The 24,663-nt window shown below is 42.1% G+C and overlaps 1 protein-coding gene across 1 annotated transcript in view; it reads left to right on the top strand.

The window, feature by feature from the left end:
- The window catches only part of LOC110496794 (IgGFc-binding protein), a 29,864-nt gene extending 9,090 nt beyond the window's left edge, over nt 1-20,774 (top strand). The window contains exons 3-17 of the mRNA XM_090206649.1: nt 116-378; nt 663-1,007; nt 1,203-1,770; nt 1,993-2,192; nt 2,453-2,830; nt 2,958-3,235; nt 15,977-16,406; nt 16,496-17,219; nt 17,349-17,611; nt 17,896-18,240; nt 18,436-19,003; nt 19,226-19,425; nt 19,686-20,063; nt 20,191-20,468; nt 20,596-20,774. Coding sequence (XP_090062775.1) covers nt 116-378; nt 663-1,007; nt 1,203-1,770; nt 1,993-2,192; nt 2,453-2,830; nt 2,958-3,235; nt 15,977-16,406; nt 16,496-17,219; nt 17,349-17,611; nt 17,896-18,240; nt 18,436-19,003; nt 19,226-19,425; nt 19,686-20,063; nt 20,191-20,468; nt 20,596-20,608 — 5,231 coding nt within the window. The 3' untranslated portion in view covers nt 20,609-20,774. The remainder of the gene's footprint in view (nt 1-115; nt 379-662; nt 1,008-1,202; nt 1,771-1,992; nt 2,193-2,452; nt 2,831-2,957; nt 3,236-15,976; nt 16,407-16,495; nt 17,220-17,348; nt 17,612-17,895; nt 18,241-18,435; nt 19,004-19,225; nt 19,426-19,685; nt 20,064-20,190; nt 20,469-20,595) is intronic.
- Nucleotides 20,775-24,663: the final 3,889 nt, after the last annotated feature.

Here is a 24,663-nt window from a genome sequence, read left to right as displayed (position 1 = left end):
TGTGTCCTATTGTGTTTCAAGCAACAGGGATTCTCCCAAGGGTGACTGGTGAACACTAGCTGTGACAGGGTAACCATACTTTTCTTATAATTTCTGCCCTTAATCCCCCCAAAAGATGCCCCTGAATGCCCAGAGAACAGCCACTATGAGGTGTGTGGAAGGGGCTGTCCTGCCACCTGTGAAGACCCAGAAGGTCCCTCCATGTGCAATACCAGTTGTGTGAAGAGCTGTATGTGTGACAAGGGCTATGTGCTTAATGGAAAAAAGTGTGTGCCCCTCTCGCAATGTGGTTGTCTTTACAATGATAAATACTACAAAAATGGCCAAGTGTTCCATCCCAATGGGCTCTGTCAGGAGGAGTGCACATGCAATGGCAAGGTATGTTTACATTGGTCTTAGTAAGGTATGCCTAATGTCATGTATTTGCCTTTTGGTCCATTTTCTGTATTTTGTTTAAATTCTGTAAATACTTCAAATGTAGCTGTATGTATATTAACATTTTGGAACGATGCATGGTTTAGTTGAACATCTTAATATTTGAGCAAAGAAACATATTTGCCCTTGATCTAATCAAGTGTTAATCTATACATCTAAACAATAAAAGTTTTGATGTGAAGGATATTTTCATGGCTTAATTATGTATGTGTTATGTTATTTACCAGGTGAATTGTGTGAAGTTCAGCTGTGGCCCCCATGAGACGTGTGAGGTGAAGAATGGGGTCAGGCATTGCCAGGCTGTTGGAAAGGGAGTCTGCACCATCTCAGGTGACCCACATTACAAGACCTTTGACAACAGCTTATATGACTTCCAAGGTACCTGCACCTACACTGCAGCTCAAGGCTGCTATCTAGAGGGCACACGCCTCAACCCCTTCTCTGTTGTGGTGGAGAATGAGAAGTGGTACGCCATGTCAAATAATCCAAAGGTATCTGTTGCCAAGCTTGTGGCTGTAGAAGTCTATGGTAATACCCTGGTTCTAAGAAAGAATCAAGCAGGAATGATAATGGTTAGTATTTCATTTGACTGTATGACAAATGCACACATACTCTTTTTGTGTTTGATTAATTAACATGAGACAATTCCGTAATCACTTTAAGAAAATAAAAGGTCATAAAGTATACAACTAACCTAGTGCATATAATTAGAAGAGGCTTGATACTAGCCATTTGTTATGGTCATATTTGATATGCCATTCATCCAGGTAAATGGAATTATGATGAGCCTCCCTGTGAATCTTAACAATGGAGCAGTGCAGGCCTACCAAGAGGGCACCTATGATGTCATCACAACAGACTTCGGCCTGAGAGTCACCTATGACCTTGTGTACCACATCATTGTCACCGTCCCTGGCAACTACCGGGGCAAGACCTGTGGTCTGTGTGGCAATTTCAACGATAACAAGAATGATGAGTTTCAACTGCCTGATGGGAAAGTAACCAAGGACCTCCTGACCTTTGGGGCAGCCTGGAAGATCAGTGTGCCACATGTGGTTTGTGAGGATGGCTGCAGTGGAGAATTCTGCCCCAAGTGTGAGGCAAAGAAGAAACTCATATTTGAGGCTGACTGTAGCATCATCACAAACCCTCAAGGTCCCTTCGTCGCCTGCCACAATGTGATAGACCCCACCTCTTATTTCAGAGATTGTGTCTATGATGTCTGCTTGTCTGAGGGAGACCGTAAGGTTCTCTGTCAAAGCATATCAGCGTACATGATTGACTGCCAGGACTTTGGGGTGAACATCAGTAACTGGAGAACAGCAACCTTCTGTCGTAAGTATTTAGTAGTCTGTGGATTGGGACACATTTGGCTTTGGCTTTCTTTTGTATATATATTCGGTCTGTATATTCTGATGATTGTTTTCAGCACCATTTCATCAGGTCAAATTCCTGGTACATGTAAATGTATTTGGCGAATAAAGGTGATTTTGATTATTGAGTGTTGTGGCTGGACACAATATTGCATGTCTAATCACTTAGTCTATTCCTGTGTAGCCCTGGACTGTCCTGCCAACAGCCATTACCAGAGCTGCTCTGAGATCTGTGCCACCCCATGTCCCGGCCTCTCTGACATTATCACCTGCCCCACCACCTGTGCTGAGGGCTGTGCCTGCAATGTAGACTACTACTTCAATGGGACAGGCTGTGTTAAGTGGGACATGTGCAGCTGTTACCACAAAGGACACACCTACAAGGTGGAGTTTACCTAGAATATACACCAACAATGTGTAGTGTTTACAATACAGTAGAAGAATATGTACCACAAATACACATTATTGTCAGATGGATATATTTCAGTAAATATGTGTATACTGTAATGTATTTTAGTGGATAGTCCAAGAAGGTATTATTCAATGTAAATTCAAAGATAAAATGTATGTATCTATATGATAAGAACTGCATCCTTATAACGCTGCCACAATAACAATGTACTGTACCTATTTTTCTCCCTCAGATTGGTGAGTCTGTGTTGTCAGAGGATTGCCAGGAGCTCTGCACCTGCTCTACCTCTGGTGATGTGAAGTGTGAGGCCACCAAGTGCAAGGCTGATGAGAGCTGCCAGGTCAAGGATGGTCAACGTGGCTGCTATCTCAAAAAGTGTTTGTTGGAGACTAATGGTGCCTTCACCCTTTTCAATGAAAGAAGTGGCGCAATCACAGCCATGGGGGCCTATGAGATCATCAAAGTTTGTGACAATGCTCTTGTGGAAGAGTGGTTCAGAGTGGTGGTGACCTTGCAGGACTGTGGGAAGACTGGCCTCAAGAGCGTTGTTGCTGTGTACGTCTACTTTAATGACCTGATCGTCACTGTCAACAGCAAGCATGAAACATGGGTGAGTCACCTCGTATATTTATTATTAAATATTGTTTATGGATAACACCAATTGCCTTCAGTATCTAGGATTGTCAGATGGTTTACTATTCCATCAGTGTTACTTTCTCTTTCAATGTTGTTCACAGATAAACGGTAAGAAGGTGACTCTACCACGCCTGATGAGTAATGAGGTCTCGGTGAAGGTTAATGACAAGACAGTGATGATTGAGAGGATGTCAGGCCTTCAGGTGTCATATAGCCTCTCTCAGGAGATCATAGTGACAGTGAGTGCCCACATGGCTGACAAGGTGTGTGGAGCTTGTGGAAGACTGAATCCTTCAGGAGACATCCCGGGCCCTAGTCTCAACCGGACTATGCAGGAATACATGGATGGCTGGAATGCACCAGACTTCCCAGCCTGCAGGTGAGTAACTGTATAAATCTGGAACTGATTCAAATCTGAAAAGCAATCAATAACATTCAAGTTGTGAAAATGTATACATGCTCTTTGACCCCTTACAGTGGCGGCCTTTGAACACCATGGAACATTATTTCATCCACAAGACATTTTAACTACTCAGATTAATCACCTCTGATAGAGAATCAGTCTTCAATAAATGTTTGTGATAACTTTAATTCTATTCTTACCGAACAATTACATTTTGTGAAATTATTCTGTAAAAACCAAACAATAAAATGTCGACAAGAAAAGCATCAAAAACTGATGTATTGTCTCTATTGTACTTCTCCAGATGATAATTCATTGGTCTTTTACTATGTTCTGCATAGGGGATTACATTAGGGACAGACTATAGAAAATAGTTGATTATGTACACAGAAGTATATGGCCTCCTTCAGATGTCATGGGAGGACATAGAGTGTATATAGGTATATAGACCTCCACTATCTTCATATTTCACTGTTTTAAAATTACATTTAAAAAGGGATTACAGCTGTGAATAATTTTGGATAAGATTCTTTCAACATTGTCAAACTCTTATGGCAACATTTATCCATTGTTTTTGTCAAAATTCCTCAAGCTCATTACATTTGGTTGGGAAACTAACTTTTTACCTGGGATTTGCTCCTTTCATATGTATTTTGATCCTGAAAAACTCTCTAGTCCCTGCAGGTGACAAGCATGCCCATAACATGATGCTGGACATTAATACAGTAGTTACTATATTATAGTAAAAGTATGTTTACACTATAGTAAAATGTAAACACTACAGTCATGTCCGCAACACTACAGTAAATACTGCATTAGTCCTCAAAAACACTACAGTGAGTACTGCTTTTTTGCAGACCTTATTAATGTAATGGCTTCTAAAGGTGCCTACACCAAGTATCAACTTTGGGGTGTGAAGACATCTTAATTTTATAAATTTGTATTAATTAGAATATTCTATCATTTTCATCTAGAGATTTCATCCTTTTTTAAATGTTATTTTAAGGCAGCAAAATGTGAAGACTGTGCAAGGGGTGTGTAGACTTTCACTGGTGACTAGTGTTTTCTGGGCATGGGGAATGTTTTATATGAACAAGGAACAAGCTTGTATTTGACTGGTCACCACAGCATTATTTCCTTGAAGTATCATACACATTTATGAAGGGAGATTTTATTTTTTATTCCAAGAATGTGCATTCGGAAGGATACTTTTATCACAACACTAATTTATAATTCAGTATAATTTAGATATCAAATTACATCTAGAGATAATTAATCCAGCAAATCCAGTTTAGTACTTTCTATTACATAGTACATATTTTGAATTGACTTAATTACCATTGTAATGATTTTACCATTCCAAGTCACTTTCTGAAATTGTTTTGAAAATCTGAGGCGAGGGTTTGGCAGAAAATGTCATTCCTTCTAAACATATTTGAAATACTGTTTGTTACAAATATTTGACAAATGGTCACAGTGATTTAGGCAAAATGTATTCTTGGTGGGATTATTCAATAGCAAATTGTTCTTCAGTTGTAGCACAGTCAGTTCTCTCATATCACTGTAAAAGAGAAAGGGAGAGTTGTTGTGAGTGCATATCATTTCCCACTGAAATCTGTCGTGTAACACCTGCTGCTATGTTTTCAAAAGACGTTCAAACCTTCATTATGGAAGTTAAAACAAGTTTCAAGTCCATAATCCCACAAACGTCATTGTTTGACACCATGCTAGTAAGGCTCTATATTTTGATTCCTTTAGACTGAATTACAGTCTCATATATTGAAGGTTAGGTTCATAATCATATAACACTATGGTGAAGTGGCTCACCATTAGAGGAAGTCAGAGGCTACATACTCAACCATGTACCCCTGCATTAAGGGGGCGGATGGGATAGAATTCCCGTATACCATCCTTGACCTGGCAGCTCCCTTCACTCTAGCATGCCATGGACTGTGACAGAACAGCTCCAGATTTCTGGCAGATGTGGACCTCAAAGCAGTTGTCTGACATCACAGATTGCCCTATCTAAAAAGATCACAGACACATATCAGTGAGACTTTCTTTTCACATAACACTTGAATAATAGGTTATCCGAATGTGAAAACAGAAAGTTATGTTGGATTGAGTGTCAACCTGGACTCTGGTGTAAAAGTAACATAGCAAATGAAAATCCGGGATACTCAAATTAGTATGTGTTAATGGGATTTATATGTTCATATGAATGATTAGAATTTCTACCCTGAAACCATATGATTGTATGAAATTGATTAGAATCATGATGAAATTGATTAGAATCATGAGATTATTCTAATGATGTGTGGTTTTAGTTAGTAGAATTATATGTCCGCGAGTGTAGTTTTTAGTCAGAATTAGAGTATAACAATATATCTGTACGATATATCTATTATAGTATCTTAAAAACAGTCTGTCTGACCAAGATTTGGTGCCGACCTTGGCGGTGGGCCACTGAGAGTACTTCCCAGGGTTTCCCTATCTTGAGGGAGGACAGGGAGTGATTTTCACGGACTCCCATAATCATTGTCGGCTGGGTAGCAGGACACTGTGTGCGTAGGATACCTAATGTTTGTGTGTGGAAGTGTGTGCGTAAGAAGCCAGTTTAAAATTAATGGTTTTGTACAACTAACCAGCGCTCTGGTGAATAAACCTTGACTATTTTAGCTGGGCCTCCCTCTGTTTAATTTCAATCAGTATCTTACAAATCCTGATTAGCAGACTGAGTAGTTTAATTAATTGAATTGGTTTATGAACACTGAGAACATAATTCTCATAACAGTATGATATGTTAATTTTGGTATGTCATGTATTCATTTGTGAAAAGGGCAAGACAAAGCCTATTCCCCCTCAGGAGACTGAGGTTTGGCATTGGTCCTCAGAACCTCAAAAGGTTCTACAGCTGCTCCATCGAGAGCATCCTGACTGGTTGCATCACTGCCTGGTATGGCAACTGCTCAGCCTTAGTCTGCAAGGCACTACAGAGGGAAGTGCGTACAACCCAGTACGTCACTAGGGCCATCAAAGGGCTACCTAGACTCCTCTTTTACGCTGCTGCTAGTCTTTGTTTATTATCTATGCATAGTCACTTTAACTCTACCTACATGTACATGTTACCTTAATTACCTCGACTGTAACGGTTTTCTTGATGAGAAGGAGAGTCGGACCAAAATGCGGCGTGTCTATTGCAATCCATGTTTAATGAAGTAACACACTAAACACAAACACTACCAAAACAATAAACTTAACGAAAACCGAAACAGCCTATACTTGTGTAACCTAACACAGAACAATGACATCAGGACACTAAGGACAATCACCCACGACAAACTCAAAGAATATGGCTGCCTAAATATGGTTCCCAATCAGAGACAACGATAAACACCTGCCTCTGATTGAGAACCACTTCAGACAGCCATAGACTTAGCTAGAACACCCCACTAGCTACAATCCCCATACATACACACCACATACAAAAACCCATGCCACACCCTGGCCTGACCAAATAAATAAAGATAAACACAAAATACGTCGACCAGGGTGTGACAGAACCTAAGGTGCGGACTCCCGAACGCACCTCAAAACAATAGGGAGGGTCCGGGTGGGCGTCTGTCCATTGTGGCGGCTCCGGCGCGGGACGTGGACCCCACTCAATCAATGTCTTAGTCCCTTCTCCTCGCGTCCCTGGATAGTCCACCCTCACCGCCGACCATGGCCTAGTAGTCCTCACCCAGAACCCCACTGGACTGAGGAGCAGCTCGGGACTGAGGGGCAGCTCGGGACTGAGGGGCAGCTCGGGACTGAGGGGAAGCTCGGGACTGAGGGGAAGCTCGGGACTGAGGGGAAGCTCAGGAGTGAGAGGAAGCTCAGGAGTGAGAGGAAGCTCAGGCAGGTTGATGAATCTACCAGATCCTGGCTGGCTGGTGGTTTCGGCAGATCCTGGCTGACTGGCAGATCCTGGCTGACAGGCAGATCTGGAAGAGTCTGGTCGACTGGCAGATCTGGAAGAGTCTGGTCGACTGGCAGATCTGGAAGAGTCTGGTCGACTGGCAGATCTGGAAGAGTCTGGTCGACTGGCAGATCTGGAAGAGTCTGGTCGACTGGCAGATCTGGAAGAGTCTGGTCGACTGGCAGCTCTGGCTGCTCCATGCTGACTGGCTGCTCTGGCTGCTCCATGCTGACTGGCTGCTCCATGCTGACTGGCTGCTCCATGCTGACTGGCAGCTCTGGCTGCTCCATGCTGACTGACAGCTCTGGCTGCTCCATGCTGACTGACAGCTCTGGCTGCTCCATGCTGACTGGCTGCTCTATGATGACTGGCAGCTCTGGCTGCTCCATGCTGACTGGCTGCTCCATGCTGACTGGCAGCTCCATGCTGACTGGCAGCTCTGGCTGCTCCATGCTGACTGGCTGCTCCATGCTGACTGGCTGCTCCATGCTGACTGGCTGCTCCATGCTGACTGGCGGCCCTGGCTGCTCCATGCTGACTGGCGGCCCTGGCTGCTCCACGCTGACTGGCGGCCCTGGCTGCTCCACGCTGACTGGCGGCCCTGGCTGCTCCACGCTGACTGGCGGCCCTGGCTGCTCCATGCTAACTGGCAGCTCTGGCGGCTCCTTGCAGACTGGCAGCTCTGGCGGCTTCTTGCAGACTGGCAGCTCTGGCGGCTCCTTGCAGACTGGCGGCTCCTTGCAGACAGGCAGCTCTGGCGGCTCCTTGCAGACAGGCAGCTCCTTGCAGACTGGCAGCTCCATGCAGACTGGCAGCTCCTTGCAGACTGGCAGCTCCTTGCAGACTGGCAGCTCCTTGCAGACTGGCAGCTCCTTGCTAACTGGCAGCTCCTTGCTAACTGGCAGCTCTATGCTAACTGGCAGCTCTATGCTAACTGGCAGCTCTATGCTAACTGGCAGCTCTATGCTAACTGGCAGTTCTGAACAGGCGGGAGACTCCGGCAGCGCTGTAGAGAAGGAAGGCTCTAACAGCGCTAAACAGGCGGGAGACTCCGACAGCGCTGGAGAGGAGGAGGGCTCCGACAGCGCTGGACAGGCGAGGCGCACTGTAGGCCTGATGCGTGGTGCTGGCACTGGTGGTACTGGGCCGAGGACACGCACAGGAAGCCTGGTGCGGGGAGCTGCTACCGGAGGGCTGGGGTGTGGAGGTGGTACTGGAAAAACCGGACCGTGCAGGCGCACTGGAGCTCTTGAGAGCGGTGCTGGCACAGGACGTGCAAGGCTAGGGAGGTGCACAGGAGGCCTGGTACGTGAGACTGGCACCATCTTCACCAGCCGACTAACACGCACCTCAGGACGAGTATGGAGCGCTGACCCAGGTGCCATCAAATCCCCGACACGCTCCGTCGGGCGAATTCCATGTTTAAAACACCAACACAGCAACTCCCTCATTTCTCTCTCCTCCAATTTCCCCATTAACTCCTTCACAGTCTCTGTTTCGCTCACCTCCAACACCGGCTCTGGTCTCCTCCTTGGCTCCTCACGATAAACAGGGAGAGTTGGCTCAGGTCTGGCTCCTGACTCTGCCACACTCTCCCTGAGCCCCCCCCCAAGAAATTTTTGGGGCTGACTATGGGGCCTCCGTCCGCGCCGCCTTGCTTGCTTCGCAAACTCCATTCTCCTATATCCTTCCGCGCACTGCTCCATCGAATCCCAGGCGGGCTCCGGCACTCTCCCTGGGTCGACCGCCCACCTGTCTATCTCCTCCCAAGAAGTATAGTCCATACTGTACTCCACTTTGGGCTGTTCCTGCCTGTTGACACGCTGCTTGGTCCCTTTGTGGTGGGTGATTCTGTAACGGTTTTCTTGATGAGAAGGAGAGTCGGACCAAAATGCGGCGTGTCTATTGCAATCCATGTTTAATGAAGTAACACACTAAACACAAACACTACCAAAACAATAAACTTAACGAAAACCGAAACAGCCTATACTTGTGTAACCTAACACAGAACAATGACATCAGGACACTAAGGACAATCACCCACGACAAACTCAAAGAATATGGCTGCCTAAATATGGTTCCCAATCAGAGACAACGATAAACACCTGCCTCTGATTGAGAACCACTTCAGACAGCCATAGACTTAGCTAGAACACCCCACTAGCTACAATCCCCATACATACACACCACATACAAAAACCCATGCCACACCCTGGCCTGACCAAATAAATAAAGATAAACACAAAATACTTCGACCAGGGTGTGACATCGACTAACCGGTGCATTGACATTGACTCTGTACTTGTACCCCCTGTATATAGCCTCGCTATTATCATTTTACTGCTTCTTTTTAATTATTTGTTACTTCTATTTAAACATTTTTACTTCACACATTATTTCTTAACTGTTAAATTATTGTTGTTTAAGGGCTTGTAAGTAAGCATTTCACTGTAAGGTCTACAACTGTTGTATTTGGCGCATGTGACAAATACAAATTTGATTTGATCATCATCCATTTAGTATGATATGTTACAAATTACAATTCACATCACGTTACGAATTGCAATTCGTACAATATGTTACGAATTTGCAATATGTATGACATGTTCCAAATTACAATTTGTTAGGGCTAAAGTTAGCTAGGTGTCTAATGTTAGCTAGGTTTCTAAAGTTAGCTAGGCTAGGGTTTAGGGGTTAAGGTTAGGGGATGGGTTAGCTAACATGCTAAGTAGTTTCAAAGTAGCTCAAAAGTAGTAATTAGCCATACCAAACGTAACATATAATACTAATTTGAGCATCCCGGAATTTATTTGAGTAAGTTACATGTATGTCTATTCTATGAGACCAGCCTGAGAGAGTTTGGTCTAGCATCAGTACAAACCCTAAACTACTTAAGGCAAAAGGTTAGGGATTTCCAGCTTTTGATCTTTACACCAAAGTACTGACAGTCTAACATGTAACGAGCAACACTGTGGTAAGGAGCGACATTGTGGCAAAGCATATTACCTCTCCCTCAGCCATACAGATGTCACAGTGGAAGTCTCTGAAGTAAGAGGGGGGTCTATCTTATGGTGCAGGCGGAAAAGGGTCCTTTAAGGATCCGTGATGATACCACAGTCAGCACCAAACACTCCTTTCTTCTTAGTGTTACACTTGGGGCAGAAGTCTCCGCTGCAGCAGTCTTCACAAACCACCCCAAGCATGCTGACCTTCCAGGTAGCCCCAAAGGAGTTGACGTCTTTGGACATCTTTTCACCAGTAAGCAGGAACTCATTATTCTTGTTACCAATAAAGTTCTTGTCTCTGTAATTGTCAGGGATGGTGGCGGTGGCGTACACAAAGTCTGTCAATATGACATCATTCGTGCTGTCCGAATAAAACTGCACAATTGTATCGGCTCAGTTAGTCAAGATGACGTTCACCTGGGGAAGACATGTTTGAATTAAACCTGTTTGGGAAAGGGGGCAGCATTGAGAAGTTTGGATGAAAAGCATGCCCAGAGTAAACTCTGTTACTCAGGCCCAGAAGCTAGAATATGCATATAATTAGAAGATTTGGATAGAAAACACTGTACAGTTTCCAAAACTGTTAAAATAATGTATGTGAGTATAACAGAACTCATATGGCAGGCAAAAACCTGAGAAAAATCCAACCATGAAGTAAGAATTCTGAGGTTTGTAGTTTTCAAGTGAATGCCTATCCAATATCCAGTGTCTGTGTGGTCAGATTGCACTTCCTAAGGCTTCCAGTAGATGTCAACAGTCTTTAGAAGTTGTTTCAGGCTTCTATTGTGAAAGGGGAGAGAATAAGACCACTCAGAGCAAGTGGCTCAGCTGAAAGTTTGTCACTCATGGCCGTGGGCATATCGTTGCTTATCTTTCTTTTCTATTGTCAACGCTGTTGTCCGGTTGAAATAATATTGAATATTTATGCTAAAAAGATCCTAATGATTGATTATAGACATCGTTTGACATGTTTCTACGAACTTTAATGGAACTTTTTGGACTTTTCATCTGGATGTGTGCCCGCGCTTTGTGCATATGGATTACTGAACTAAACGCGCAAACAAAAGGAGGTTTTTGGACATAAAGATGAACTTTATCGAACTAAACAAACATTTATTGTGTAACATTTATTGAAGTGCCACCAGATGAAGATCATCAATGGTTAGTGATTCATTATAACGCTATTTCTGACTTTTGTGATACCTCTCCTTGGCTGGAAAATGTCTGTATGTTTTTTTGTGGCTAGGCGCTGTCCTAACATAATCGCATGGTGTGCTTTCGCCGTAAAGCCTTTTTGAAATCGGACACTGTGGTTGGATTAACAAGAAGTCATCAGTTATCTTTAAAATGGTGTATAATACTTGTATGTTTGAGGAATTGTAATTATGAGATTTCTGTTGTTTGAATTTGGCGGCCTGCAATTTCACTGGCTGAAGGCCAGGTGTTCCGCTAGCGAAACCCCCTTCCCAGAAAGGTTAAAGAGAGATTATCGTTCAAAACAGATTTTCACCTCATTCTCACTCACTTCTGGTCTGCATTTAAACTCACCAAATTTTTTATGGATGTGTCTTTCATCGATATGGATGTAGCATTCATGACAATTTATTTTGTATTTTTATTATCATTAAAGTGGAACTGACAGCTTTTTAGCAACATGAAATGTTATTGAAATCCCTTCCACATACACCCCATGAAGAATATGACAAGCAAGCATTCTAGATTATGTTTTTCACAAATTCATACAATGTTTGGGAATGATGTATAGTAAGGCATTTGTGAAAAGTCAATAGCAATATAGAGTGGGAAAGCAGCCATGCATTTGGACAATTAATAGACACTGCAGTGAATTAAACCTAATAAAACATCTGTCTCATCCAGGACCAGCGTCTACACAGACTGGTGCGCCATAGCAAATCAGAGCCACTGTAGGCCTATATACAAATAAAGCATTTGTGACTTGTTCCGGGAAAATAGGTATATGTTGCAGGAGATCCATTTGAACGTAAAGTTTTTTTACATTTTATTTATACGTCTTTAGGCATAAATGCCTTCTGGAACATTTGAACTTTCATGATAAGCCTTAATAAAACAACTTGTATGCCATCTATAAATGTGACTAAAATAGTTAAATTATGAACCTAGTTGGTTTAGCCACAGAACCCAGTGGGTTTACATACACTGAATTAGTATTTGGTAGTATTGCCTTTACATTGTTCTACTTGGGTCAAACGTTTTGGGTAGCTATCTACATGCTTCACACAATAAGTTGGGTGAATTTTGGCCCATTCCTCCTGACAGAGCTGGTGTAACTGAGTCAAGTTTGTAGGCCTCCTTGCTCGCACACACTTTTTCAGTTCTGCCCACATATGTTCTAATTTTCCTGCCACATTATGCCATCTATTTTGTGAAGTGCACCAGTCCCTCCTGCAGCAAAGCACCCCCACAACATGATGCTGCCACCCCCATGCACCACGTTTGGGATGGTGTACTTCGTCTTGCAAGCCTCCCCCTTTTTCCTCCAAAAAATAAAGATGGTCATTATAGCCAAACAGTTCTATTTTTATTTCATCAGACCAGAGGACATTTCTCCAAAAAGTATGATCTTTGTCCCCATGTGCAGTTGCAAACCATAGTCTGGCTCTTTTGTGCTGGTTTTGGAGCAGTGGCATTTCAGGTAATATCGATATAGGACTCATTTTACTGTGGATTTAGATACTTTTGTAGCTGTTTCCTCTAGCATCTTCACAAGGTCCTTTGCTGTTGTTCTGGGATTGATTTGCACATTTCGCATTAAAGCACGTTCATCTCTAGGAGACAGAACGCGTCTCCTTTCTGAGGGGTATGACGGCTGCGTGGTCCCATGGTGTTTATATTTGCGTGCTATTGTTTGTACAGATGAATGTGGTACCTTCAGGCATTTGGAAATTGCTCCCAAGGATGAAACAGACTTGTGGAGGTCTACAATTATTTTTCTGATGTCTTGGCTGATTTCTTTTGATTTTCCCATGATGTCAAGAAAAGAGGTACTGAGTTTGATGGTGGGGCTTGAAATACATCCACAGGTATACCTCCAACTGACTCACATGATGTCAATTAGCCTATCAGAAGCTTCTAAAGCCATGACATAATTTTTTTGAATATTCCAAGCTTTTTAAAGGCACAGTCAATTTAGTGTATATAAACTTCTGACCCACTGGAATTGTGATACAGCTAATTATTATACAATAAATTATCATTATAAATAATCTGTCTGTAAACAATTGTTTTAAAAATTACTAAGTAGATGTCCTAACCGACTTTCCAAAACTATAGTTTGTTAACAAGAAATTTGTGAAGTGGTTGAGAAACTCGTTTTAATGACTCCTAAGTGTACGTAAACTTCTGACTTCAACTGTAGCTAAGGAGATGCAGAAAACACCTGTCTCCAGATTACATCTTCAAACTACGGGCAACCATGGCATCCGTGACAGAGAGGGAGAAGCGTCCATCCATGTATATTGGTAAGATAGTCTAGCTAGCTACATTTTAGAATGTTAATGATGTCACTGTGACAACTGTTGAAAGCTGTAGATGGCAAATTTGCTCTGGCTATCTATTCAGACTTTAGAGCACTCTCGTCTGAGTGTGCCAGAGCGCAGAATAACTGATAAAATTACGAATGCTCAACACCCGTTGAATATGGCCTGTGTCAGTAAACGTTGGTAAGAAAACATAAATTGTTGCCAGCAGCACAGTTGCAGTCACCATCGCTCTGGTTAACTTTTTCAAAACAGCCGAAATTGTCAAATTGCGTGAGGCTTAGAACTCACTACTCAAAAGGCAACATAAGTCGGATCTGTCTTATTTCTGTAGATATATATGGATTGTTAATAAAGCCAGGCACATTTAACTGTTAGGCTATTGATTACAGACCTAATTATCTCTCCTCACTTTTCTTAGACAAGGCAAGGGCTGTTTTCTCTTCACACTCCGCTGCTGCCTCCGTGGTTAACTTTTCCATTATGCACATAGCAACATGGTCTAGGAAAAGGCGCCAATTCAACTGCGCATAGAAGATTAAGCTACGTTTCTGAACTGCAGACCGCAACCGCTCTCCAATGCGGGTGAAATCACATTGGTCATAAAATAATGTTTTTTTTATTAGTGTTGCACCTAGGGTTGCAAAATTCCAGTAATGTTCTATAAATTCACTGATTTTCCAAAAATCGTGGTTGGAGGATTCCGGATTTCCTGTTTATTCCATCCCGATTCCAATACACCTCCATCCTGTATTTTGGGAAAACCAGGGAATTTACTGAAAGTTCCAGTAATTTTGCAACCCTAGTTGCACCATTGTTCTTACATAATATAACCATATACAATTTCAGTAGCACATGTCTTAGAGTGATGGACTGTGCCATCCCTACAGTCTCCACAATGGATTAGTCCACTGAGTCAGGCGCAAATCAGATTGGTGTCTTGTGCGCTATGAAAAAAAAACATATTTGAGACTGCTTTAATTAAGAAATCTCAGTCGACCAAAATGGGGCCAGCTCTAGTAGGGAGGGATGCATTTTCTATTTATCCAGATTGAGAGTCTACTATTTTGGTGTTAAACCAGCAAACAATTATATTGAAGTGCCCAAAGTCGGTTTGTTTTGTTAATTGGTTGTGGCACAGAAACCTGTTGGGGGAAAATTCGTTGCATATATTTTATATAATTATAAATATGGCATCAAAATGTAGGAAATCTGATTTCCCCATAGTTGATCATAGTGGAATGAAACTGTCATGTCTGCCCCCTTTCCTGCTCTCTGGTGCTCGAGGCCGCCAGGCTGTTCATCATTACGCACACCTGTCACCATCGTTACGCGCATCAGCGCTTCACTGGACTCACCTAGACTCCATCACGTTATTAATTACCTCCCCTATATCTGTCACTTACTCAGATTCTTTCCTGAGTCAGCATTAATGTCTTTATGTGTCCCTTGTCCAGACGCTGCTCGTGTTTTGTTTCCTGTCTGTTTAATCATTAAATATTCCCTCCCTGTATTTTCTTCTCATCTCCCAGCGTCTATACTTACAGAAACAGACAGGAAGACTGAGCTCGTCTGTAGTGGTTGGCGAACCCTCAACCTTCTTGCCCGTAGCCCTGTCTACTGTGCCACAAAAGCATGAAGTCACATAAACATTCATAAACACAGGATCGCTACAGTTATTGTTATTTGTTCTTGTCAACATTATTTTGAGTTAATTACATGAGGAGGGAGCATGTTCAATTTAATTTACAGTACAAGGGGAGGGTCATGTGGCAAATGTCTTTTATGTTTGGGAGGGGGTGTATTTTTGGGGGGATGACAACTTGAGTTGGGCCTGCCTCTCCCCCCAGTACATTTTGATCTATCCCCAAGTTCTACACATGATCTAGGAATACTACAGTGTGGAGCATAGTATTCTACAATATACTGTACTACACTTTACTACGGAATTTGATTGTAAACTGTAGCATTTTTTCATGTGGGGTGTTATTTCTCTCCTGAAAATGACCAAGGTTGTCTTTGTCTTCAAGCTAAACTGAGTCAGATAACAAAAGTTTTTCCCTTACTAAATCATAATAGTATCATTATCTCGCACTATTCTATCTGCACTATTAACTTTACCTTCAGAATTTATGTTGCTTCAAAAATAGATAGTGTGATGTTGGTGGCTTGCATAATTATTATCCTTAGTGAACTTGAATTTTTTTTGAATTTTTTAAACATTGTTTTCTAGGACTTTGCAGGGAGGGAAAGAGTTTACCACAGCCTTCATGCAAAATTATATTGAAGACTATAAAGGCTCAAGCTTTAAGATTGAAGTGGCATCTCCCCCCACCTCCCTCCAACCCACTAAGGTCAAGGTAACTGCCCTTGGGAAGGTCTATGAGAAGACAGTTGACCCTGGTAAAAGCGTGTCCTTTGACCTACCCAAAGGAGTAGAGATGATTGGCAGTAAAAAGAACTTTCCCACTGTCCTAATCGAAGCTTCCCAGGAGGTCACAGTGTTGTCACTCAACTACAAAAAGGAAACTGCTGACACCTCTGTTGTCTACCCCGTGAAAGACTGGGGAACAGAGTACTTCATCTTCACCCCCATGTCGACCGCTGGTGATAGGTTCTCCAAAGAGTTTTCCATCATCAACTACAAAGAGAAGAACTTTGGGGTTAAGGTCTATCTGACTGCCCCGGTGACATTCCAAAGGCAAAAGTATTTTGCAGGCGACAGCTGACAATCAATCTTTTGCCCTTTCAGAGTGTACAGATTCAGAGCCAGTTTGATCTGAGTGGCACCAACGTGATCTCTAAGTTTCCAGTAGGAGTTCTCTCAGGACACAGCTGTACTAAGAAATATACTGGCTGCAACCACGTCTATGAGCAGCTCCAGCCCGTTAAGAGTTGGGGGAAGGAATTCATTGTTGCACCACTGCCTTTCCATAAAGACATCAACAGATATGATAGTCTTTATATCCAAACATCTCAGTTCACTCAAGTCAAAGTAATTCAAACTGGTATCGATTTCCTTACACTACCAATGTTCCCAGGACAATCGTTGGAGCTCATTGTCACCTGGCCAAATTCCTATTACTTGAGTGCTGACAAAGGCATTCAGGTCCTTTATGAGTTCAACGGAGGTGACATAGGAAAGAAGCAATACTACGACCCTTTTCTGTTCACCATTCTACCAACTGATCAATTCAGCACTTCATACTCTCTAGAAGGGCAAGCTGGCTTCCACAACATGTTCGTAATGGTGGCTCTTACCAAGGACCTGGGTGGGTTCACGGTAGACAAGCTCCCAATGCCCTTAAAAATTGAGTGGCACAAAGTGGACGGAACTGAGTACTCATTGGCTGAGGTCTTGTATGGTACTGGAGCTAGCTTTCACCAGATAGCCCACGCTAACTCCCCATTCGCTATCTACAGCATTGGTGGAGCTTATGCCAATGGCTATGGATCGCCTGCCTCTGGTAACCCAGGTATGTCAATCAAATGTGTCCTATTGTGTTTCAAGCAACAGGGATTCTCCCAAGGGTGACTGGTGAACACTAGCTGTGACAGGGTAACCATACTTTTCTTATAATTTCTGCCCTTAATCCCCCCAAAAGATGCCCCTGAATGCCCAGAGAACAGCCACTATGAGGTGTGTGGAAGGGGCTGTCCTGCCACCTGTGAAGACCCAGAAGGTCCCTCCATGTGCAATACCAGTTGTGTGAAGAGCTGTATGTGTGACAAGGGCTATGTGCTTAATGGAAAAAAGTGTGTGCCCCTCTCGCAATGTGGTTGTCTTTACAATGATAAATACTACAAAAATGGCCAAGTGTTCCATCCCAATGGGCTCTGTCAGGAGGAGTGCACATGCAATGGCAAGGTATGTTTACATTGGTCTTAGTAAGGTATGCCTAATGTCATGTATTTGCCTTTTGGTCCATTTTCTGTATTTTGTTTAAATTCTGTAAATACTTCAAATGTAGCTGTATGTATATTAACATTTTGGAACGATGCATGGTTTAGTTGAACATCTTAATATTTGAGCAAAGAAACATATTTGCCCTTGATCTAATCAAGTGTTAATCTATACATCTAAACAATAAAAGTTTTGATGTGAAGGATATTTTCATGGCTTAATTATGTATGTGTTATGTTATTTACCAGGTGAATTGTGTGAAGTTCAGCTGTGGCCCCCATGAGACGTGTGAGGTGAAGAATGGGGTCAGGCATTGCCAGGCTGTTGGAAAGGGAGTCTGCACCATCTCAGGTGACCCACATTACAAGACCTTTGACAACAGCTTATATGACTTCCAAGGTACCTGCACCTACACTGCAGCTCAAGGCTGCTATCTAGAGGGCACACGCCTCAACCCCTTCTCTGTTGTGGTGGAGAATGAGAAGTGGTACGCCATGTCAAATAATCCAAAGGTATCTGTTGCCAAGCTTGTGGCTGTAGAAGTCTATGGTAATACCCTGGTTCTAAGGAAGAATCAAGCAGGAATGATAATAGTTAGTATTTCATTTGACTGTATGACAAATGCACACATACTCTTTTTGTGTTTGATTAATTAACATGAGACAATTCCGTAATCACTTTAAGAAAATAAAAGGTCATAAAGTATACAACTAACCTAGTGCATATAATTAGAAGAGGCTTGATACTAGCCATTTGTTATGGTCATATTTGATATGCCATTCATCCAGGTAAATGGAATTATGATGAGCCTCCCTGTGAATCTTAACAATGGAGCAGTGCAGGCCTACCAAGAGGGCACCTATGATGTCATCACAACAGACTTCGGCCTGAGAGTCACCTATGACCTTGTGTACCACATCATTGTCACCGTCCCTGGCAACTACCGGGGCAAGACCTGTGGTCTGTGTGGCAATTTCAACGATAACAAGAATGATGAGTTTCAATTGCCTGATGGGAAAGTAACCAAGGACCTCCTGACCTTTGGGGCAGCCTGGAAGATCAGTGTGCCACATGTGGTTTGTGAGGATGGCTGCAGCGGAGAATTCTGCCCCAAGTGTGAGGCAAAGAAGAAACTCATATTTGAGGCTGACTGTAGCATCATCACAAACCCTCAAGGTCCCTTCGTCGCCTGCCACAATGTGATAGACCCCACCTCTTATTTCAGAGATTGTGTCTATGATGTCTGCTTGTCTGAGGGAGACCGTAAGGTTCTCTGTCAAAGCATATCAGCGTACATGATTGACTGCCAGGACTTTGGGGTGAACATCAGTAACTGGAGAACAGCAACCTTCTGTCGTAAGTATTTAGTAGTCTGTGGATTGGGACACATTTGGCTTTGGCTTTCTTTTGTATATATATTCGGTCTGTATATTCTGATGATTGTTTTCAGCACCATTTCATCAGGTCAAATTCCTGGTACATGTAAATGTATTTGGCGAATAAAGGTGATTTTGATTATTGAGTGTTGTGGCTGGACACAATATTGCATGTCTAATCACTTAGTCTATTCCTGTGTAGCCCTGGACTGTCCTGCCAACAGCCATTACCAGAGCTGCTCTGAGATCTGTGCCACCCCATGTCCCGGCCTCTCTGACATTATCACCTGCCCCACCACCTGTGCTGAGGGCTGTGCCTGCAATGTAGACTACTACTTCAATGGGACAGGCTGTGTTAAGTGTGACATGTGCAGCTGTTACCACAAAGGACACACCTACAAGGTGGAGTTTACCTAGAATATACACCAACAATGTGTAGTGTTTACATTACAGTAGAAGAATATGTACCACAAATACACATTATTGTCAGATGGATATATTTCAGTAAATATGTGTATACTGTAATGTATTGTAGTGGATAGTCCAAGAAGGTATTATTCAATGTAAATTCAAAGATAAAATGTATGTATCTATATGATAAGAACTGCATCCTTATAACGCTGCCACAATAACAATGTACTGTACCTATTTTTCTCCCTCAGATTGGTGAGTCTGTGTTGTCAGAGGATTGCCAGGAGCTCTGCACCTGCTCTACCTCTGGTGATGTGAAGTGTGAGGCCACCAAGTGCAAGGCTGATGAGAGCTGCCAGGTCAAGGATGGTCAACGTGGCTGCTATCTCAAAAAGTGTTTGTTGGAGACTAATGGTGCCTTCACCCTTTTCAATGAAAGAAGTGGCGCAATCACAGCCATGGGGGCCTATGAGATCATCAAAGTTTGTGACAATGCTCTTGTGGAAGAGTGGTTCAGAGTGGTGGTGACCTTGCAGGACTGTGGGAAGACTGGCCTCAAGAGCGTTGTTGCTGTGTACGTCTACTTTAATGACCTGATCGTCACTGTCAACAGCAAGCATGAAACATGGGTGAGTCACCTCGTATATTTATTATTAAATATTGTTTATGGATAACACCAATTGCCTTCAGTATCTAGGATTGTCAGATGGTTTACTATTCCATCAGTGTTACTTTCTCTTTCAATGTTGTTCACAGATAAACGGTAAGAAGGTGACTCTACCACGCCTGATGAGTAATGAGGTCTCGGTGAAGGTTAATGACAAGACAGTGATGATTGAGAGGATGTCAGGCCTTCAGGTGTCATATAGCCTCTCTCAGGAGATCATAGTGACAGTGAGTGCCCACATGGCTGACAAGGTGTGTGGAGCTTGTGGAAGACTGAATCCTTCAGGAGACATCCCGGGCCCTAGTCTCAACCGGACTATGCAGGAATACATGGATGGCTGGAATGCACCAGACTTCCCAGCCTGCAGGTGAGTAACTGTATAAATCTGGAACTGATTCAAATCTGAAAAGCAATTAATAACATTCAAGTTGTGAAAATGTATACTTAATTAGGGTTAAAGCTACCTCAGTTGTAGGCTCTTTGACCCCTTACAGTGGCGGCCTTTGAACACCTTGTAATATTCTTTGATCCACAAGACAATTCAACTATCCAGATTAATCACCTCTGATAGAGAATCAATCTTCAATAAATGTTTGATAACTTTAATTATATTCTTACCGAACAATTACATTTAGAAATTATTCTGTAAAAACCAAACAATAAAATGTTGACATCAAGAACTGATGTATTATCTCTATTGTACTTCTCCAGATAATTCATTCCATGTTCTGCAATGGGGATTACATTAGGGACAGGTTATAGAAAATAGTTGATTATGTACACAAAAATATGGCTTCCTTGTGATGGCAGGACATACAGTGCATAGTGGAAGTCTATACACCCCTTGCACAATCTTCAAATTTTCCTGTTTTAAAATTTTATTTTAAAAGGGATTCAATTAGAATGTTTTTCTGCCTACAGATCTCCACAATCTCCTCCACATTTTTAAAGTGAAAGAAAATTAGAACATTTTCCTAATGAGCAAAGATGTTTTGATCGTGTACAGGCTAACCACACCGCTCGCGTTGTAAAATAAATGTAGAAATCTGTTATTCAATTATTGCACCCACACTGCGTGCCAACGAGCATCTGTGTTGCCAAGGGCTAAAATAGAAATCAGTTCTATTTCTGATGCATATCGCACTGCAAGTCCTGCCTCTCCCATCTCCTCATTGGTTTATAGAAAGGTACCCACGTGCCATATCCTCATTGGTTATACCCATGTGGGTGACTGAAAGACGAATGAGGTCAGTGGTGGTAATGCACCTAATTTATGAAAGTTGCCAATCGCAGAGCAGAAAGGGAAGAGAAGAAAAAGCCTGGAATGTGTAAGAATAAAGGCTCCAATAGGGTTATTCGGCTGTCCCCATTGTGTTCCCGAAAAGGTTCTACTTTGAAACAGGTAGACAGAAAAAAAATGTACTAAGAGAATGTCTTCACACACCAGAGTTAATACTTGATGGAAGCACCTTTGGCAGCCATTACAGCTGTAAATAATTTTAAATAATATTCCACCAGCCTTGCCAAACTCTTATGGCAACATTTATCCATTGTTTTTGTAAAAATTGCTCATTACATTTTGTTGGGAATCATTGGACAGCAATATTCAAACTTTGTCTGATTTTCAAGCTAATTTAAAATAAGGACTGAGACTGGACTACTCAGGAACACTCAACACCTTTTGGAAAGCCGTTCTGGTGTGTCATTGGCATTAAACCTTGTGAAATTGTCCCTCTGACTGTTTTCAGAAGACTGAACCAGGTTTTCCTCTAACTTTTTACCTGGGCTTTGCTCCTTTCATGTCTTTTTGATCCTGAAACATTTTAGATTTCATTTTAAGGCAGCAAAACGTGAAGTCTGTGCAAGGGGTGTGTAGACTTTCACTGGTGACTAGTGTTTTCTGGGCATGGGGAATGTTTCACATGATCAAGGAACAAGCTTGTATTTGACTGGTCACCACAGCACTATTTCCTTGATGTAATATACAAGTTTATGAACTGAGATTGAATTGTGTTTTTTATTACAAGAATGTGTATTCGAAAGGATACTTCTCTCAGAACACTAATTTATAATTCAGTATAATTTAGATATCAAATTACATCTAGAGATAATGAATCCAGCAAATCCAGCTTAGTTCTTTCTATTATATAGTAAATATTTAAATCGACTTGATTACCATTGTAATGATTTGACCATTCCAAATCGGAGGTGAGGTTTTGGCAGAAAATGTGATTCTACAAATATTTGAATTACTGTTTGTACGAATCATTGAGAAATGGTCAGTGAGGCAATATGTATTCTTGGTGGGATTCTCCAATAGCAGATTGTTCTTCAGTTATAGCATAGTCAGTTCTCTCATGTCACTGTACAAGGGAAGGGGAGAGTTCTTGTGAGTGCATATAATTTCCAACTGGAATCGGTCATGTAAGCATGAATGCTAACACCTGTTTTCAAAAGACGGTGTGTACTAACTTTCAAACCTTCATTATGGAAGTTAAAATCACAAGTTTCAAGTCCATAATCCCACAAACACAATTGTTTGACACCGTGATGGTAAGCTAAGGTTCTATATTTTGATTCCTTAGCCTGAATAACAGTCCTTCAGTCGCATATATTGAAGGTTAGTTTCATAATCATATAACATTAGTGAAGTGGCTCACCATTGGGGAAAGTTGGAGGCTACTTATTTGACCATGTATCCCTGCATTAACCTCTCTGCGCACCGAACCCTGCGCATCGAAATCCTAGAATCTTGCTAATCCAACTGCGTTGTCAGATTTAAAAAAGGATTTACTGCGAAAGAATACGATGCGATTATCTGAGGATAGATCCCCATAAAAAAACAACTCTTTCAACCAGCACAGGCGTAACAAAATCACAAACTGCAATAAAATAAATGTACCTTTGACGATCTTCCTCTGTTTGCAATCCCAATGCTCATTGTTACACAATGAATGGTCTTTTGTTTGATAAAATCCATTTTTATAGCCTAACACGAAACATTTTGTGAACCGCTTGTGTCGTGAATTCCGTCTTATTCCATTTTCGATGACACATTCGATGTAAATACACACACTAAACGTGACTTTTCCAGTCATGTTTGGTTTCATTGCAATCAACTGGTTTGTTTGGAACACAACCAAACATGATGGGTCGTTTCGTGTATATTGACTGAAAGAAACCGATTTGAAGACAACAAGTAATGACATCATTGTGCACCAATGATATGACCGCTGTTTCGTTGATTGACTGTATTTTAACACAATGACCACTGATCGTCTTGAAATCTAGCTGGGTAGATAGCCAATGAGCTGAGGTAAACGGCAATATGTAATGTTTATGTGTTGGAAGACCAACCCATGTAGTAAACTCCGGCGTAAAGAGGGTCATTCGCCATTGAAGTTTCATACTGGAAGGAGCAACGCATGTTACGCACAGAGTTGTTTTGGTAAAGCGCATTTTCAGCTGTTCAGCTGTAGATGTACACACAGATTGTTGGAGGATGATTCATTTAGCAATTGCCAAATGGAGGAATATTTTTTGGAATGGAGAGGACATTGTTTTTGGACTGGTAAGTTCTTCTCATGCTAATGCCGTTGTTTGAAATTAATAAAATATTATTTTATTTTTATTTTATTTTAATTTTAGTAGCAATATATAAAAATGTAAGGTAATGTAATGAAATGTGTGATGCGTGTGTCTGCCGCCCCAACCCAACCCCACATGAAATACAGTGCCTTGCGAAAGTATTCGGCCCCCTTGAACTTTGCGACCTTTTGCCACATTTCAGGCTTCAAACATAAAGATATAAAACTGTATTTTTTGTGAAGAATCAACAACAAGTGGGACACAATCATGAAGTGGAACGACATTTATTGGATATTTCAAACTTTTTTAACAAATCAAAAACTGAAAAATTGGGCGTGCAAAATTATTCAGCCCCCTTAAGTTAATACTTTGTAGCGCCACCTTTTGCTGCGATTACAGCTGTAAGTCGCTTGGGGTATGTCTCTATCAGTTTTGCACATCGAGAGACTGACATTTTTTCCCATTCCTCCTTGCAAAACAGCTTGAGCTCAGTGAGGTTGGATGGAGAGCATTTGTGAACAGCAGTTTTCAGTTCTTTCCACAGATTCTCGATTGGATTCAGGTCTGGACTTTGACTTGGCCATTCTAACACCTGGATATGTTTATTTTTGAACCATTCCATTGTAGATTTTGCTTTATGTTTTGGATCATTGTCTTGTTGGAAGACAAATCTCCGTCCCAGTCTCAGGTCTTTTGCAGACTCCATCAGGTTTTCTTCCAGAATGGTCCTGTATTTGGCTCCATCCATCTTCCCATCAATTTTAACCATCTTCCCTGTCCCTGCTGAAGAAAAGCAGGCCCAAACCATGATGCTGCCACCACCATGTTTGACAGTGGGGATGGTGTGTTCAGGGTGATGAGCTGTGTTGCTTTTACGCCAAACATAACGTTTTGCATTGTTGACAAAAAGTTCAACTTTGGTTTCATCTGGCCAGAGCACCTTCTTCCACATGTTTGGTGTGTCTCCCAGGTGG

Source organism: Oncorhynchus mykiss, chromosome 18, assembly GCF_057628025.1.
Source record: "Oncorhynchus mykiss isolate SJ-2025 chromosome 18, ASM5762802v1, whole genome shotgun sequence".
Classification (NCBI taxonomy): Eukaryota; Metazoa; Chordata; class Actinopteri; order Salmoniformes; family Salmonidae; genus Oncorhynchus; species Oncorhynchus mykiss.
This window is presented reverse-complemented; position numbering and strand designations above follow the sequence as displayed.